The sequence below is a fragment of the Acipenser ruthenus genome, chromosome 4 (assembly GCF_902713425.1).
Source record: "Acipenser ruthenus chromosome 4, fAciRut3.2 maternal haplotype, whole genome shotgun sequence".
Lineage (NCBI taxonomy): Eukaryota > Metazoa > Chordata > Actinopteri > Acipenseriformes > Acipenseridae > Acipenser > Acipenser ruthenus.
Genome location: NC_081192.1, coordinates 73,449,678 through 73,467,625, shown reverse-complemented (window position 1 = coordinate 73,467,625; position 17,948 = coordinate 73,449,678). Strand labels below are relative to the sequence as shown.

The window sequence follows — 17,948 nt, the reverse complement described above, 5'->3', positions numbered from 1 at the left end:
GACCTCTTCCTCAGTGAAGTGCAGGAGCTCCCCCTGGTGTCTGCCTTCTCTAAACACTGCCCACATGGAGCAGACCTTTGCGTGTGTTATTCTGCTGCCTTTCCTGATAGTCTCTTTTCCTGGAACATGCCAAGCCAGCTGAGAGGGGCCTGATTCCATGTCCTGACAATACCTCACTTATCAATAAAATATTGTTCACACTGTTAGTTAACCTGTTAGAAACAAAATCTTGCTTCAGAGCAAAAGGAACATTTTAAACAGAAAACAACTTAACAAAGGATGTACAAAGGGCGACTTTTTTGTATTTAAAATTTTTAATAGCTGGCACGTTTTCATATTTTCCACATGGCACGTATTTGTGCACTGAAACAAGAAGGTCTAAAATCAGCATATTACTATATAAACTTACACCATATTGCAAATAAATCAAGTTAAACAGCATTTATTTTGAAATCCTATTTACAAAATCAGAATGTTTCGTTCTAATTAGAAGAGAATCTCACCAACTTAAATACCCTTTAAATAAATAAAAAACACTAACAGTAATGTTTCTTATTCAGTAAGAATGGCCTAGCTAACTGTTTTCAAAGCTGTTTGCAAGGCATCTGAAAACTGTATACACTACTGTTGCAAAACTAGATATACCCATTTGTCAACAACATGCACCGCACTACTACTGTAAATGAAAAGCTATTTGGAGAGTATATCACCATGATCAACTAGACATACACCCACAGTACGTGATGGTTAGCATATCAGAATGGGCATGCATTGTTACTGCTACAAAACTATATTAAATAAATGACTGTAATGTAATAGCTGAATAATAATAAAAAAATCTGAGATAAAACAACATAAGCCTAATTTTCAGTGTTTTCAATGGCTTTTCAATGAAAATGTTTCTCATTGAATTTAAGTTTCTTTTAGTATTTATAAATTGCATTGCTTGTAATAAAAATTGTAATTTTTTGGTGATTTCATGAACTGCTTTTCAAATTGTCAAAAAGTCTATCCTGATTGCTTGAGTCTCGTTGGAGGTCAGGTCAGTTGCTGTTGCTTGTATTTCAGTTAAACCAAATTTGATATCCAGTCTAACGCTCCGGTTCCTTCCCAGCCTGACATTTGGCATGGGCACAGTAAAGGACCCGATTTTCTCCAATCCAGGCTCGTCCACGTACATGGCATTCAGCTTCTCTGTACTGAAAAATCTGAAGCACATTGCGTTCTGATCATGGTCAATTGGTGAATAGAAATACTCAGCAACTTGCTGACAGCCCACAGATTGACCCTTTTCCACCAGTTTTTCAAAAAGATCATCACAGTAAACATAATCACCCGCTTTATTCACTCTCCGCTTTCTAGGATCATGGACTGAAGGATCAAACGGCCTACATATAGCAATGCCATATGTCAGCGCACTGACTCTAGATGCGATTATTTTGGGGTCATTTCCAAACAAAATTGCTCCTTTAGCAATGGCTAGCTGTGAATCATAGGGGCACAGGACACGGCACCTGCTACTGAACTTTTTTCGGATTTCATCTCGTAGTAACCTGCTTGATGCGTACCCGCCAACAAGCAAGATGTAGTCTATACTAATCTCTGGAGTGGACAGGATAGGCTTGATTGCCTTAACTATATGGTTTACACTGGATTTAAAAAGCGTCTTGAGTTTGTTGTATGTAATTTTGATAGATCCATCTGACCAAGAGGCTCCATCTACCTTTTTAAAAAAGCAAGATATATCATCCTGTTTGTCTTGTGCTAATTTGCTCAAATTGTAGTGACATGAAATGTATATATCCTCTTCCTTTCCAACACATTTTTGAAAGGAAAAGTTGTACATCATTTTTTGAAGTTCTGCAGGATGTTCCTTCTCATACCTGTCCCACACATCTGGGTGGAAAATGTCCCTGAGGAAGCTTCTGAATTCTTTGTCTACAGACGACCCTCCCCACCCCCCTCCTGATGCTTTCTGCAGCTCTTTCAGGGACCCACCTTCCAGGACCTCATGCACAGTGATGTCTACTGTTCCACCTGAAATATAAACAATATATACAATAAAATGATACAGAATCCACATGACTTATTCCCTGCATGTTTTGACAGGGAAAGGTTACGCCAATAGTAACTAGAAACAAAACAAAAACAAAGCATCCCCAGTTGCATAATCTAAGGAGTATGTCATATTCGACTGAATTGTTTGTAAACATGAAGTAATATGGAAATGTGAAGATCTGTTTCATTTATATGACCAGAGGATTAAAAAAGATTTGTCTCATATGAAGTTTTGTTCACCTTATTTGCAAATTGGTGTTCTTTATTTACCTACAGTATGATGTATGAGGTGTTTTTTATTGTAATGTTGTTTTATTTTTTTTTGGTAAAAACATGGTGGTAACTCAAGTTTCTCATTGTTAGAATTTTTTTTTTCTACCGCATACTGTACATAATATGAATTTCTTAATTAAAGTTAATGTATGATTTATCTCCATTTAAATAAAGAAATAAATAAATATTTCCATACATAAATATTATAGGCTGGGTTTACTCGCTGGTCAGATCTAGACTGCAGAAATTGCAAAAATAAATGAACCTGGAGATTATCACCTTGAACCAGACCTTTAAACAACGAATTACAGCACGTACGTGGATTTACATGATATGGAATTGAAGCAACGATCGAGTTATGTCAGATGCTATCAGCCGACATGCAACAGGGTACCATACTCAGAGGAGTTATACTATAAATGTAAGTGTTATCTGGTTTAGCATTCCTTGCCACCAGTTCATTTCACCCCCCTCTTGAAATCAGCTATAAAAAAAACACCAAAAGATGTGCTTGTGATTGGTTCTCTGCTATAGTAGGCACAACTTTCCAGTTTAAATAAGGAATGCCTGTTCTTGAACTTTTAGGAATTGGTGGTTAGAAGAGCCCAGCAAAGAGCTACCAGACTAGTCCCAGGGCTAAAAGATATGCTTTAGGAAGGCAACTCGATCTGTTTAGCCTTGAACAAAGAAAGGGTAGGAGAGACTTAATAAATGTATTTAAAAACTAATCAGCTATCGAATGGCCTCCTCTCATTTTATAAAGATCATGTTCTAGACTTGTACACATTATCCTTCTGCTTACCTCCACAATCAACAACAATATACTGTGTTCCTGGACTCTGTTCTAGTTTTTCTTGATCTTTTCCTTCTTGTACAAAGCCAGTGCTGGGCAGCTGTTTGCACCACACTGAAGCAGCCTCAGGCTCCAGGGCCAGAACCAGGTTCTCTGAACCCATCTCCTCTACCAGTCCTGCCTGGTTGGTGTAAGAAAATTAGGGAATTGGGGTTATACAGTGTAATGAGTTACTGCACTAGCTTTTCATCAGGGTAAGAATCCAGCTTAGGTCACAAATGAAATGAGCTGTCAATGGACATCACAAAACCACCACACAACTCCTCAGCAAGGTTTAATATTGAAACTGCATTCTTACATTGGATATGTTAGCTCCAACAGCACTAGTTTAGTCAACAATACAGACTCAAGCTGGAGCCACAATGAAAGAAAACAACTTTCCTTTAGTTATTTTATTAATAAAAACTTTATGTTCCTGTAAACATTGTCAAAGCTTTCATTTTAATGGGTTGCAAGCATAGATCTGCCATACTTGGAAGCATATATACTTTAGAGCAGTGAAAAGGTAAACATGAGAACATGAGGGATAAACATGAAGGATCTCACACCATTTATTTCACATATTACAGATTTTAACACTTTATATGTAAACTATGGTGTCTCGGTAGGTATTTAAATTTCAAGCTATATTGGGAAAAGCTGTATGTGCCATATACCTTGGTCCATGCTGATCATTTTTCACCAGATTTCACAAGTTTCTGTGACTTTACTATACTAAAATGCTAATTTTAATAAATGTTAATTTTTTAAATCTCGTATATAGAAACACATAAAACCAAACATTTTGCATCACCTGCATCACATTACATATATATATATATATATATATATATATATATATATATATATATATATATATATATATATATATATATAAACATAATTTAGATTTTAACATCATGTGATCAAAGAAACTACAAAATTAAATGGCAAAAATCTACCGGAAGCCATAATAGTACTACAGTATTTCATGTTCATTTTTGCAATGTCACATTTTTTAATTTTTGTCATTTTTTTAAGTATATGGAAAACTATAAAGCGGTATGTAATTTAATATGTAAAATTAACACTATTCATCAAAATGTGTTAATTCTATAGGGTGAAGCAAAATGTGTTATTTCTATAGCATGATGCAAAACTTTTGGCCATAGCTGTATATATGTAACAGATTACAATGATATGCAAGTATTGTAAGTTTTGAAAAATAATTTCTTAGATATCTGTTATAATAACAGTCCATGTTAAAAATAAATACATTTAAAATTGTTAACTGCATAGCACTTGTATTCATACATAAACTTACATTCTAAATTGGGGAAATCATCTCAGTCCAATATATCAAGCACATCTACTACAATTGTTTGTATAATACATTTACAACAATAAGCAATACAGTGGCATGTATTGCTTTACTGTAATCTGCAGGTTGGTCCGGAAATAATAAAAGTCCCGATCTGTTACACCCACTCATAACACAAACACAAGTCCACAGCGTGTGCTCTAGTGCTCGTGGTGCAAATACGGTTTATTGTACAAACAAAGTGAAGTGTTGTCCGGGTTTAGTACTGGCCTTTGGCGACAGCTCCGGATTGTATTTCAGCCGTCAAAAAAATAACAAACAGTATTTTCAGACAAGACAAGAAACAAACAAAACATTCATGATAACAACACAGGTTTCTCCTTCCGGTTCATGTTTAACCATTACAAAAGAACAGATCACATTGCTCCATCCCCTTTTATACTATTGTGACAGAAATACAATGATTCTTGGTAGTAAATCTCCCTCCCGACCTGTGAGGTCGCTAAGTAGCGAGAATAGAGTTCCCTGGATGGGCTAGTCTGATAAGTTCTTTCCCAGGGTCCAGGGGAAGTCGGCCAGCTAGAAAGGGGGCGGAATCCCCGTTGACCTGGTGAAGCTGGCTATCCTCTGTCGCCTCAACATCACCGCTGAGACTCACCAAGTACAATTCAGGGAGTACCGCAGGTCCCTGTAGACACGCCCCAGGGTGGTCGCAGAGCGGTTGTGCGACCACATGGTACATTGGCTGACCCCTGAGAAGAAAACCAACCTGCAAATGGGGGAGGCGGTGGTAGTGGAGCAATTATGCCATGTGGTCGGTGCCAATACCCAAGCCTGGATATGGTGCTACAACCCCGACACCCTGGAGGACGCTGTGAAGCTGGCCGAGGATTTTGAGGACTCCCTGGTTTCCGCCCGGAACGGGATACTGTCACCTGGTAGTAGAGGTGGCGGAAAGGTTGCCACACCCAGTTATTCTGGGTCAAGACTGGCCAAAATCTAAAGAATTAATGCAAATAGTGGCAGTCTCAGCCGCACACGTAAACGTGGCAGAAAAGAGGAAAAGGGAATCAATTGGTGATGTGTTTCCTTTTCAAGCTGAAATGTTTTGTCCTATTTTCCATCCTAGAAAAATGAATAGAGAAGGACCGCAAAATGGGAGGGTCTGATGGGAGAGCACTCGGATGGTAATAAACACCAGTAAAAGGGAACTGGAACGCAGTGTGACTGAGAGGGCGAGGTTACTGGGCCATCTAGGGCAGATGTTAATCCTGCCCCTCTCAATATACCGGACGTGGTACTCAAGCACAGCTATAGTGTGGGGCCAACATAATGACCTGTCACTAGTGCACGCTTGGGGGCAGGTCCGGTCTATTGAATGTAAGGATGTTGATGGTGCTGGGGCGCTAGTATTTCCGCACTTCAGTATCAAGGGGCAATTACTGTATAGGGTAAACCTAGCCGCGGGCACAGGACAGTCTGTAACACAGTTATTGGTTCCCCCGTCTTGTTGGACCGAGGTCATGAGGCTGGCGCATGATATCCCTTTTGCAGGGCACCTCGGAGCTGACAAGACAAGGGAACGGATATTGGCTCGATTCTATTGGGTAAGACTTCATACTGATGTGTCGAAATATGTAGCTGCATGCCCAGACTGCCAACGAGTAGCACTGGGTCGAGTGCGCCCTGCCCCTTTGGTTCCACTGCTGATTATTTCCACCCCCTTTGAAGGCATTGCAATGGACATAGTGGGCCCTTTGCTAACTTCTGATTCCGGGTATACGCATATATTAGTAATGGTAGATTATGCAACGCGATACCCGGAGGCAGTTCCACTGAGGTCCAATAGTGCCGCTGCAATAGTCACAGTTAGTGCAGATTATGGCTAGAGTAGGGATCCCCAAGGAGATTTTGACTGATCATGGAACTTACTTTGTCTAAAACATTACAGCAAGTATATAAAATATAAAAAATAAGTCCCATCAGGACATCTGTTTATCATCCACAGACAGACGGTTTGGTGGAGCGCTTTAATCAGACTTTGAAGCAGATGCTGAGACGTTTTGTAACAAGAGCAAAAACATTGGGCATCGCTTCTTCCCTACCTCCTTTTTGCAGTGAGAGAGGTGCCGCAGAGTTCGACAGGGTTCTCCCCCTTTGAGCTCTTATACGGCCGACAGCCTCGTGGCATCCTCGATCTGTTGAGAGAGGGATGGGAGGAGCCAGTGACGACTCGTGGCCCAAAAAAAGAAATGAACTAACGAAGCGAAACCGTGCTCAAACCCGATGTCTTATTTTAACCATTTTTATGTAAACATTAAGCTATCTTTCTAACATTACCAGATCTTTCATCACAAACTGTTCTACGCCAGATTGTCACAATCGAGAAAGGGTCTCTCTTATCAACAGCTGCACCTGCACTAAACTGAGCATTTGAAATGGAAGTATAGTCACACTCTGGTGCTGTTAATAACATTCTGAACTACAGCAGAGTCAGGTTCGGTTTCTGTTGATGTTTCTGGCGTTGGTGGTTTAGCTATTTTGTTGTAGAAAAATTCCAAACATGGCTATCTTTTTGCCATTTTAACAGGGCAACATCAAATTCACTCAGTTTCTAGCACGTGTGAAAGTCTCACACAAGAACAAATATAATGGTGAAGGGTCTTAAGACAGTCTTTGGTTGTTATTAAGGTTTGAAAGTTTGAAATAATCTACACACATATTCTATATACACTTACAAAAAACATACAAATATATAAAAAATCCTGGATACGCCACTGCTGCCAGGGTTTTTATTCAGGAGGGGATGGAAATGGTAACTTTAAGGTGAGTAATCACAGTGATTTCTTATTTGTGCATTGACGTTTTATTTTTGAAAAATAAAGAACAATCTTTTTTTTAACAGAAGATCCAGTAACAAAATACAATGTTGTGCAAAATAGTTTAAAAAAAAAAAATCAGTTTAGAACACTTCCAATTAAAAATAAAAAAGGAAATACAAAAACAAATCACATTATGATAATAAATAAAAATAACTAATTTCATTATTATTATTATTATTATTATTATTATTATTATTATTATTATTATTATTATTATTATTATTATTATTTATTTCTTAGCAGACACCCTTACCCAGGACGACTTACTTACGACTTAGTCGTAAACAAAAAATAAATTTGTACTTATGGTTGTTCATTTTTGTTAACTAACATTTTGTGTTCAAAGCAAAGTAAACCATTTTATGTAATCTCATAAATCCTGACTCATTTAATTACCGTTTGACTGGCGCAGGACTGCCGGTGGTAGCTGCTAGCTTGTTGTCTTCAGACGGTTCATCAAAAGTTTTCTGCCGTTTAGACAAATTAGGGCGACCAAAACAAATAGCTAATTTTTGGATTGTTTTTCCTTTCCCATACATCTGCCAGGCCATACTTCACATCTCTCACTCAGTGTTACGTCACGTTGCGCGTCCGTTTGGACTGTAAAGTGTAAAAGCTGTGTGCATTGACCAGTCAGAAGAGTTCAAGGTTGAACCTCTCACGAATGACAGTAAATATCCCAATCACAAACACAAATTTGAAACGCGCGCTTTGGCAGACAGCAAGCATGTCCTTAGTCAGTTGTGAGTGGCAGTTCATTTGTATACTAATTGAAAGCAGTACTGACTGAAGCGTATTGAGGCCACCAAAAAAAATCTTTTCAGCACTTTTTTTTCTGTAACGCAGTGGCTAGGCCACTGTCTGGCAGAAATCTGGGGGGGGGGGGGACATGACCAGGTGTGCCCCCCCCCCACGCGTCGCCACTGGAAGGAGCACAAAGGCTTGTCCAAAAATGTAGCAGATCGCCTGGATTTGGTCGGTCGTTTGGCCCAGGACAACCTCAAATTGACTCAGCACAGGCAACAGCAGCATTACAATAAAAAATGCATGAATTCGAACATTTCGACCTGGAGACAAGGTAATGCTGCTGCTTTCCTCCTCAGAATCAAAGTTATGTGCTAAATGGCAGGGGCCATATGAAGTGATTCGGGCTATAGGAAAGGTGAATTATGAAATTAGACAGCCTGATCGCCGTAATGAATGTGAAATTTATCATATAAATGTATTAAAGTCCTGGCAGGCAAGGGAGGCCTTATTTATAGCACCAGGCAATGTAGAGGATGATTTAAACCCCTGTCCAGAAACCCCTAGCACTAAAATAATTTCGATGGGGGAACAATTGGTTCCAGGTCAGCAAAGGGAACTGTGTAAGCTTATTGAGGAGTTCAGCTATGTTTTCTCTGACTTGCCCGGTAGGACTAACTTGGTTCAATATGACATTATCTCTCCCTCAGGTGTCACAGTATGAGAGAGACCTTACCGGATTCCAGAAAGACGACGAAGTGGCGTTTGCAAAGAGGTATGGGACATGCTCGAACTTGGGGTGATTGAGCCTTCCAGGAGTGAGTGGTGCAGTCCAATTGTCATAGTGGCCAAGTAAGATAGCACCAACCACTTTTGTGTGGACTTCCGGAAGGTAAACGCTATTGCCAAGTTTGATGCGTACCCTATGCCTCAGGTCGACAAACTTCTAGATAGACTGGGAAAGGCAAAGTTTATCTCTACTCTGGACCAGACGAAGGGATACTGGCAGATACCCTTGACCTCCAGTTCTAGAGAGAAAACCGCATTTTCAACACCAGAAGGGCTGTTCCACTTTAAAACCAGGCCGTTTGGGCTGCCTTAGCCGGTTATTACCACCGCTTTATCCCAGAATATTCCACAGTGGTTAACCCTTTAGTAGACCTCACCAAAAAGAGTGCAACAAATTTAATTAAGTGGTCAGTTGAGTGTCAGGAGGCGTTTGATATTATTAAGTGTAAACTTTGCCAGGTCCCCACTCTTATCACACCTGGTTTCACCAAGAGATTCATCCTCCACACCGATGGGTTGGATGTGTGTTTGGGTGCGGTCTTGTCCCCAAAGGTAGACGGAGTAGAACATCCGATACTGTATCTCAGTAAAAAGATGCTTCCTCTGAAGCGCAACTACTCAAACTCTTTGGCTGAAAAGGAGTGTTTGGCCATTAAATGGGCTACTCACTCTTTACAATATTACCTGCTGGGACATTCATTTGATCTTGTCACAAACCACGCCTCACTCAAGTGTTTAAGCACAATGAAGGACAGCAATGCCCGGATAACTCGGTGGTATCTGGCGTTGCAGCCCTTCATGTACCACATGGTACACCGTGCGGGGAAAGATCACCAAAATGCGGATTTTTCCCGGGAGGGGGGTGTAATAGGAAAGATAGATTCAGCCGAGTGTTCCTTGGGCTCCATTCTGAGCGGCGGGATATGTAACAGAAATACAATGATTCTTGGTAGTAAATCTCCCTCCCGACCTGTGAGGGTGCTAAGCTGAACGGGCTGGCCTGACAGTTCTTTCCCGGGGTTCAAGGGAAGTCGTACAGCTAGAAAGGGGGTGGAACTCTGCTGCATTAACACATTGACCTGGAAGGGAAACGACGTGGCAGTCGCAGATTGGAGGGACAACTGCAGTCGTTTACCAAGGGGTCATGTGTGACGGCATAAAAGGGGACGGAGAGACGCAATCTGTTCCTTCGCTTTGGTTTTGTGATTGAACCTGAAAGGACCCGTGAGAGACCCAGTGATAAAAAAAGTACTGTGAGTGTTCTGTTTTGTTTGTCTATAATTGTTTGTTTGTTATCATTAGACGGCTAACATGTTCCGGAGCTGTCGCCAAGGGCCAGCAGAAAACCCGGAACAGCACTTCACTTTTGTCAAGAATAAACTTGTATCACCCACCACGAGCACTACAGCACGCACCCAGGACTGGTGATCGTGTTTGTACATTGTGGGAAAGATACGTGTGTTTATTATTTGGGACTGCAACCCATTTGTTTGTATCCAGTGCATTATACATTGTTGTGTACTGACTAGAGTTATTGTTTGGTCGCCAGACCAGGATTATAATTAATAAAACCCCTTTCCAAATGGATTACAATTTTCTGTCTGTTCATTGTGCACTGCATTGCTCCTGCACCTGTACACAATCAACCACTTTGCCACAACCATCTATCATGACCCCTTGGTCAATGAGTGCAACAACTCCTCCAATCCGCAGCTGCCACACTGTTTCCCTTCTGGGTTGATGATTTAGTGTACCGGAGCTCCGCCATCTTTCTATATAACCAACTTCAGCCTAACCCTGGGAATGAATTATCTGGCCATCCAGTCTGTTCCCTTTACATAGCACCCTCCCAGATTGGGAGAGAGATGTATAACCAAGAATCACTGTCTGTCACACTCATATATATTAAAACTTGAAATGCTCAAAATTAGAAGTTAGAGTATTCTTGCTCTCAGGTAGCAATATGTTTTTTTTCCCTTTAAAGGGCTTAATTATCAGCACACATCAGCTCATATGGCATAAATACTGGACACGGAGGTGACACAGACAGAGAAGCCTTTAATGCCACCAGGATCATCGTGGACCATCAGTGAATAATCTCACATTTTTTACTCTAAAATGTGATTTTACATTTTTTGAAGGACATATGAAACACATTTTAATAATTGAACATTTAATTAAACAAGAATTACATTTGATCTCAAATATGCACATTTGTCAGATTTCCAGCATATCTTTTTTTTTTATCATCCCCCAATCCATTTTACAACAACAGTTATACAACTTGTGAGGTCACTGGCTACCTGGGTGTTAAAAGGGAGGTTAAAAGAGGGAGAGAGCACACTTGGGACTGAATCCAGGGGAGCAGTCAGGTTTTGCAGATAAACACAAACAAATACGAGTCCAATCTTGCAAGTAATTTTTAAACCAACTTACAACAAGAGAATCAAGCCAGTATTCTGCAGTTTAATCATTTCATGGTCAACAGTATCACAACCTTTTTTTTAGATCAATAAAGATAGCTGTAGTATAAAGTCCCTTATCCATTGCAGAGAATATATCATTTAGTACACTGGCAATAGCAGTAACTGTTTTATGCATGAGTCTAAAATCAGACTGCTGTGGCAGCAAGAGTTTATTTTCAGTAACAAAATTCATAATCCTGTGTTACATTTTTCCAGTAATTGGACGCTAATTATTGATATCAGTAGCAGATCCAGATTTAAAGATATATCAGCTTGTTTCCATCTGTTTGGAATTTGACTAGTCAGTAAAGTAGTAACATGCTTGTTAAGGAGAATTTAAAATGTCAATTCCGTATTTCAACAGAAGAATATTGGCATCATCTTCGGGACCGGCCTTTCAATTTCTAATAGACATAAGTTGCATTTTTACTTCATTGGGACAATGAAGTAAAAATGCAGCCTAAAAGATAATTCCTTATTGCAGTTTGTTTTATTATTATTTATTTATTTGGCAGACACCTTTATCCATGTTATTGTTTAGATACAATACAAGCCACTAGTATTAACTGAGACAGGCAATTGATCAGATTACCTGAATCCCTGGAGAGAGCCCTCAGACTGATTCACAGTTTGTTTTAACTGTTGGAGTACAGGTGGGAAAGTACTTTTAGGGATCAGTTGTTCAAAAGAAAAACTGGCTTGAATAAAATGTTGATTAAAAAGGTTTGCAATGTTGTCCCTATCATCACACTTAATACCATTCATAATAAATTATTTAGGAAATTCATGTTTCTGGGCTCCTGTAAGATTTTGTACACATTTCCAAAATTTGAGTATTTTGCAAATTCTCAGCAGTAAGATTTAGGTAATAAGATGCTTTACATTACGTATTTCTTTTATACACTGATTTCTAAGTTTTCTATATTCAATCCAGTCAGATGAACAAGAGGATAACTTAGCTTTATCCTATGTGCAATCTCTAAGTTTACACAGAACTGTAATATTATAATTATACCAGTGGAGAGATGAGATCTTTATTGAATACGCCATCAAGAGTGACATGGGACCTGAGCACACAAATGCAGTGCAGCACAACAGAAAAGGCACCTCGTGTTGAACAGAGAAGCAACAGCATACAACAACATGAAAACACAACACCACCACCACTCAAGAGAACCAGAAGACAGAAGTGGTAGAGTAAGGTTTACACAGATTTGTAAAGAGTCACACCAGAGTTGCCAGTGTAAGGCTTATAAGTTAGCTAAACATGGATTTAACTACTTTCTTATGCTGTAAGGATGAGATCAGACCATGTTTCAAATTTCAACAGTGTTTACCATTTATTAGCTCCAAATAATAACATTGCATTCTACATTGAACATTATTGTTTAAATACAATACATGCCACTAGTATTAACAGAGATCAGCAATTGATCAGATTACCTGAATCCCCAGAGACAGCCCTCAGACTGATTCACTGATGGTCCACGATGATCCTAGAGGCATTAAAGGCTTCTCTGTCTGTGTCACCTCCATGTCCGGTATTTATGCTATATCGGCTTTGGACATATGTGACTATGGTACTGTCTGTTTTTGTTATCTTACTAATTATCAAAAGCTGTTATTCCATTCAAGTACAACCGACCACTATCCAATCTCGTGGTTAAATGTTTACGATATTTCACTCCATAAATTTCTGCACATGCTTTAAAGTCACTTCCAGCAAACTAGTTTAATATTTACCAATAAATTTACTCTCATATGATATTTCCAATACATTTCCCTCCTACAGTAGTAGTGGGCAACTCAATTATCCACAGGCTTGCGGGTGCCAGGTGCCAGGGTCAGAGACATCACATCGTGGATTGACAAGCTACTGGTGTGATGAAAAAACAATTTATAACGAATTTGGAATTAAAAATCATTTTTTAACAGTTAGGTATTCTCCCCTAAAACCAGGCCAAACTTTTTCCTTCACAAAATACACCTTGGAAATATATACAACATGCTGGAAATGCAAGACCAGTTCATCTCAAACAGTAAGAAGGCCAAACTAAACAGTATCCAAAATGGTTTAATCGATCCATTAAGCAAAGCATGAGGAAGAAAAGGGAGATCTACAGAGTACAAAAAAGATAACAGCACAGCAAAATAACAAGGAAGTGCATGTGCAGGTAAAAGAAAAAGATATCAGACAAGTTAAAATAGATATGACATTAAACATACCCCCAAACAGTTCTTCCAATACCCCAACAGCAAAAGAACAGTCAAGGAAGATGTCAAGAGCCTAAGTAACAACATGAGGAATAGAGTGGAAGATGACAAAGCCTATGACATCATATATTTGGTGTCACGTCAAACTGCAATCCATGGGAATACAAGGAAGTACATGGAACTGAATACAAAACTGGTTAAAACACAGGAACCAGAGAGTACTTGTTAGAGGGGAGACCTCTAACTGGGGAAATGTACTCAGTGGGGTGCTGCAGGGCTCCGTCCTTGGACCACTGAGGTTTCTTATCTACATCAACGACTTAAATCGGGGGATAATTAGCAAACCTGTGAAATCTGCAGAAATGCAACACTTGGGGGAGTGGCCAATATGCTTACAGTCATCACGGAAATCAAGAGTTTCAGACCGCATAAAGAACTGGGCAAACAACGTGGCAAATGAAATTCAAGGTCAACAAATGTAACGTGTTAGATGCCAGTCACAAAAACATAAGATCCAAATACCAAAGGGCTGGTATAGAACAGGCTCACCAAGAGAAAGACTTGGTGTTGTAATGGATTTGTTGATATTAGCAACCACACAGTGCGGGGAAGCAATCAAAAAGGCAAACAGAATGCTTGGGTATATAGCCAAAGCTGTAGAATACAAATCCAAGACGGTTATGCTGAGATTGTATAATGCACTGGTGAGACTGCAGTTGGAGTACTGTGTTCAGTTCTGGTCACCACAGCACCAAAGGGACATTGTGACCTTGAAGAGAGTCCAATGAAGAGCAAACAGACTAATTCCAGGGCTTAAAGGAATGAGCTATGAAGATAGGCTGAAAACACAGAATCGGTTAGCCTAGAACAAAGAAAAATCAGGGGGGACTTGATTGGAGTCCTTAAAATTTTAAAAGGAGTTGACATAGTTAACCCAAACCAATACTTTAAGTACAGTGCAGAAACCAGGACCAGTGGACACTGTTGGAAATTAAGTGGATAGGGTTACCTAGCTGTGTTGTTGAGGCAGAATCACTTGGATCCTTTAGACCAAACTTGATAAAGTTCTCAGATCAACTTTGTTCAGAGGGTAAATGGGCAAGACAAAAGATTTAAGTGCCTTTGAACGGGGTATGATAGTAGGTGCCAGGCGCGTCGGTTTGAGTGTGTCAAGAACTGCAACGCTGCTGGGTTTTTCACGCTCAACAGTTTCCCGTGTGTATCAAGGATGGTCCACCACCCAAAGGACATCCAGCCAATGGCAGGCCAGTGGTCGAAAACGGCTCATTGATGAAAGAGGCCAAAGGAGGCTGACACAAATTGTGCAGAGCAACAGACAGGCTACAGTTTGTCAACTGACAGTCCAGTACAACATTGGTGCCGAAAGACCCATAAAAGAATGCACAACTCGTCGTACCTTGACATGAATGGGGTATGGCAGCCGACGACCGAACAGAGTTCGACTTCTTTCAGCAAAACACAAGAAACTGCGGTTGCAGTGGGCTAAGGAACGAAAACACTGGACACTGGAGGATTGGAAAAACATTGGCTGGTCTGATGAATCCCGGTTCTTGCTGTTTCACACTGATGGGAGGACTAGGGTATGGAGAAAACCACATGAGTACATGCATCCATCATGCCGCGTGTCAACATTGCAGGCTGGTGGTGGTGGTGTGATGGTGTGGGGTGTGTTTTCATGGCACACATTGGGCCCCTTGATAAAAGTGGAGCAACGTTTGAATGCCACAGGATATCTGAATATCATTGCCAATCAGGTGCATCCCTTCATGGCAGCAGTGTATCCATCTGCTAATGGATTTTTTCAGCAGGATAATGCCCCATGCCACAAGACTAGGATTGTCTAGGAAGGGTTCCACGAACATGACAGTGAATTCAGCTTACTGCAGTGGCCTGCCCAGTCACCAGATCTCAATCCAATTGAGCATCTGTGGGATGAGATGGAACGAGCTATTCGGAGTAGAGATCCACTACCAGCCAACTTGACACAACTGTGGGAAGCATTGGAGTCAACATGGGCCAGCATCCCTGTGGAACACTTTCGACACCTTGTACAGTCCATGCCCCGATGAATTGAGGCTGTTCTGAGGGCAAAAGGGGGTGCAACTCAATATTAGGAAGGTGTTCTTAATGTTTTGTACACTCAGTGTATATAGTTGTGTGTGATATATTTAAATATGTAGTATTGGTGTGGGGGTTAGACACCCACTGGATAAGAATGGTATTGCAATTATTATTGTATATACTGTATTTTATTTGTGTGTGATGTACTATTCCCCCTAATGTTAGTAACGAGCTAGTGGCAGCATACAGGTTACAGAACACTTCATTCAAAGCCACATCATTTCTAGGGGGTATAACAAGTTTGTTTTACACTGGTGTTATTACTTTAAAAAGACTGCAGGAAACATTGGAAATTGGAGATAGGATTCTGTTTGTATTTTTACAGAGTATCAGGAAATGACAGAAATTCCAAGTATAAATGCTCAGATAATGTTTGAATTATCTAGTTTAGATGTAATCTAATCATATTTTTAATGAAAACACCTGGTCCCCAGCCCTACTGTACCTCTGTGGCAGCCAGCCTCATGAACTGTTTGGCTGCAGAGTCCCAGATAGCCGGTACTGTCAGCACCCAGGTCACATCCGAGGCAATGAACTTCTTCCCATCGGTTGAATCTCTAATGGTGCCCAAGGCGTGATCCTTCAGGTAGCGCAGGCTTTCTGTGAACACTTTCAGGGCAGGAAAAGGCTCTCCATTTTTTGCACAGATCATAATATTTTTGTTGATTGTCTGAAAGGTGCAGTATAAAAAATATATTAAACATGAAATAATGAAGGATGATCATTTATTTTTTGAAGGTGGAAAGCAAAAACTTATGCCCTAAAGCGATTTTGAAATAATAATTTTAAAAAACACAAGACTTCAAACAGCTCTGAAATCTCTGAAACTGCACCTGTTAGTCAAGGTTTTGTTATGAATTTTTTTTTTTTTTTTTTTTTAATTGAAGTTAATGGGTAAATGGCAATGAAAGCCATGGCAAAAGAAAAATATACAAAACGATGGGCACCTTGAACCAACACGTTTTCTTGCTAATCCAAGCATTTTATGCTTAGCTGGAGCCATTGAGAAGCTTGCCCTTTCCACCCATTGAACATTTTTACAATATATCACCACAGCTGACAACTATCACAACGTGTGGGGTTAGATATAACGCCCACTGCCTTTGTGATATGTCAGCATACATCAACTTCCGTTTAAATAAAGTAAATCTTTTTTATGCCAGCTGTATTTCCTTTGTAATACCTAGATCAAGAATGGTGAATGTATTTCTTATTAGCATCCATACCCAACATTTAGCATTTCTTTTTTTATACCCTTTAGTATATCCTACTACACTATTACAATGTTGTTGTTTTTTAAAATTGATCCTGAAAACAATATAAATTGAAGTTTCTGTAAACAAAAGCAAAGCATAGTTATATCATTTCTTTAAATAGATTTTATGAGCAGCAAACTGCGCATACATCCATGGCTATTCTGTTTCAGGTAAATCCACCCCGAGCAGCTCAAGACGAGTCAAATTCCTACCTTATTGTACAATTCCATCTTGAAATTTTCAAAAAAACAGAAACGTAAGGAATCCTTTGAAGTCATCATGTTATAGGTCTGCACTGCATCATAACCAAACTTCATGAAACGTTTCTCTTCATTAAACAGAATACAGGTTGGTGTTTTAGGGGACCTGTGTCCTTGCTCCATGCCCCAAAATACAGACCTGATATTATCCATACACGACTTTACACAGAAGCAATACCCGCTGAACGCTGTACCAAAGTCTATAGCAACTACTAGAAAAGAATCTGACATTTTCGTCTTGAATAGCAGTTATTTCGCTGTAGTACTTTTAATGAACAACAAAGTTTTCTGTCTGTCGTGAAAATCTTGTTAGTTTGATTGATATTGTCAATGCCCTATAACCAGAGAGAGTGGAGGTCATGACGTCAAGCAAGTGAAACTAGATTTATTGAAATTCTACATTCGGTTTAGTTTTACCGACCGTCTTACCATGAAACGAAACTTACCACAATTATTTGAAAATGAAACCCACAAGTCACTTACACAAGTTGTAATTAACAGGCTATAGACGCTTTGCTGGGAAAAGTGTGGTTACTATTGAAAGTGACTGAAAAACCTTTTACGATAGAAATACTTTACAAAAATATAACTGTATCCTTCTATGAAAATAAAACAACGTATTGGTTTATCTAGTGATTACATTCAAGTAATCAAAATGCCGCTTATACTTTAGTGCAACATGCTGCGCTTGGATACAGCATCACTGGCTAGC

General features: G+C 39.7%; 1 protein-coding gene across 1 annotated transcript; it reads right to left on the bottom strand.

Annotated features, from left to right (window-relative positions):
- Window positions 1–377: 377 nt before the first annotated feature.
- Window positions 378–17,525, bottom strand: LOC131736930 (heat shock 70 kDa protein 12A-like). The gene is made up of 4 exons (XM_059022746.1): window positions 17,189–17,525; window positions 16,166–16,390; window positions 3,134–3,305; window positions 378–2,037 (listed from the first exon to the last, which is right to left on the bottom strand). The coding sequence occupies exons 1-4, from the start codon at window positions 17,465–17,467 to the stop codon at window positions 992–994; spliced, it is 1,722 nt and encodes a 573-aa protein (XP_058878729.1). The 5' UTR covers window positions 17,468–17,525; the 3' UTR covers window positions 378–991.
- Between the last annotated feature and the right edge of the window lie 423 nt (window positions 17,526–17,948).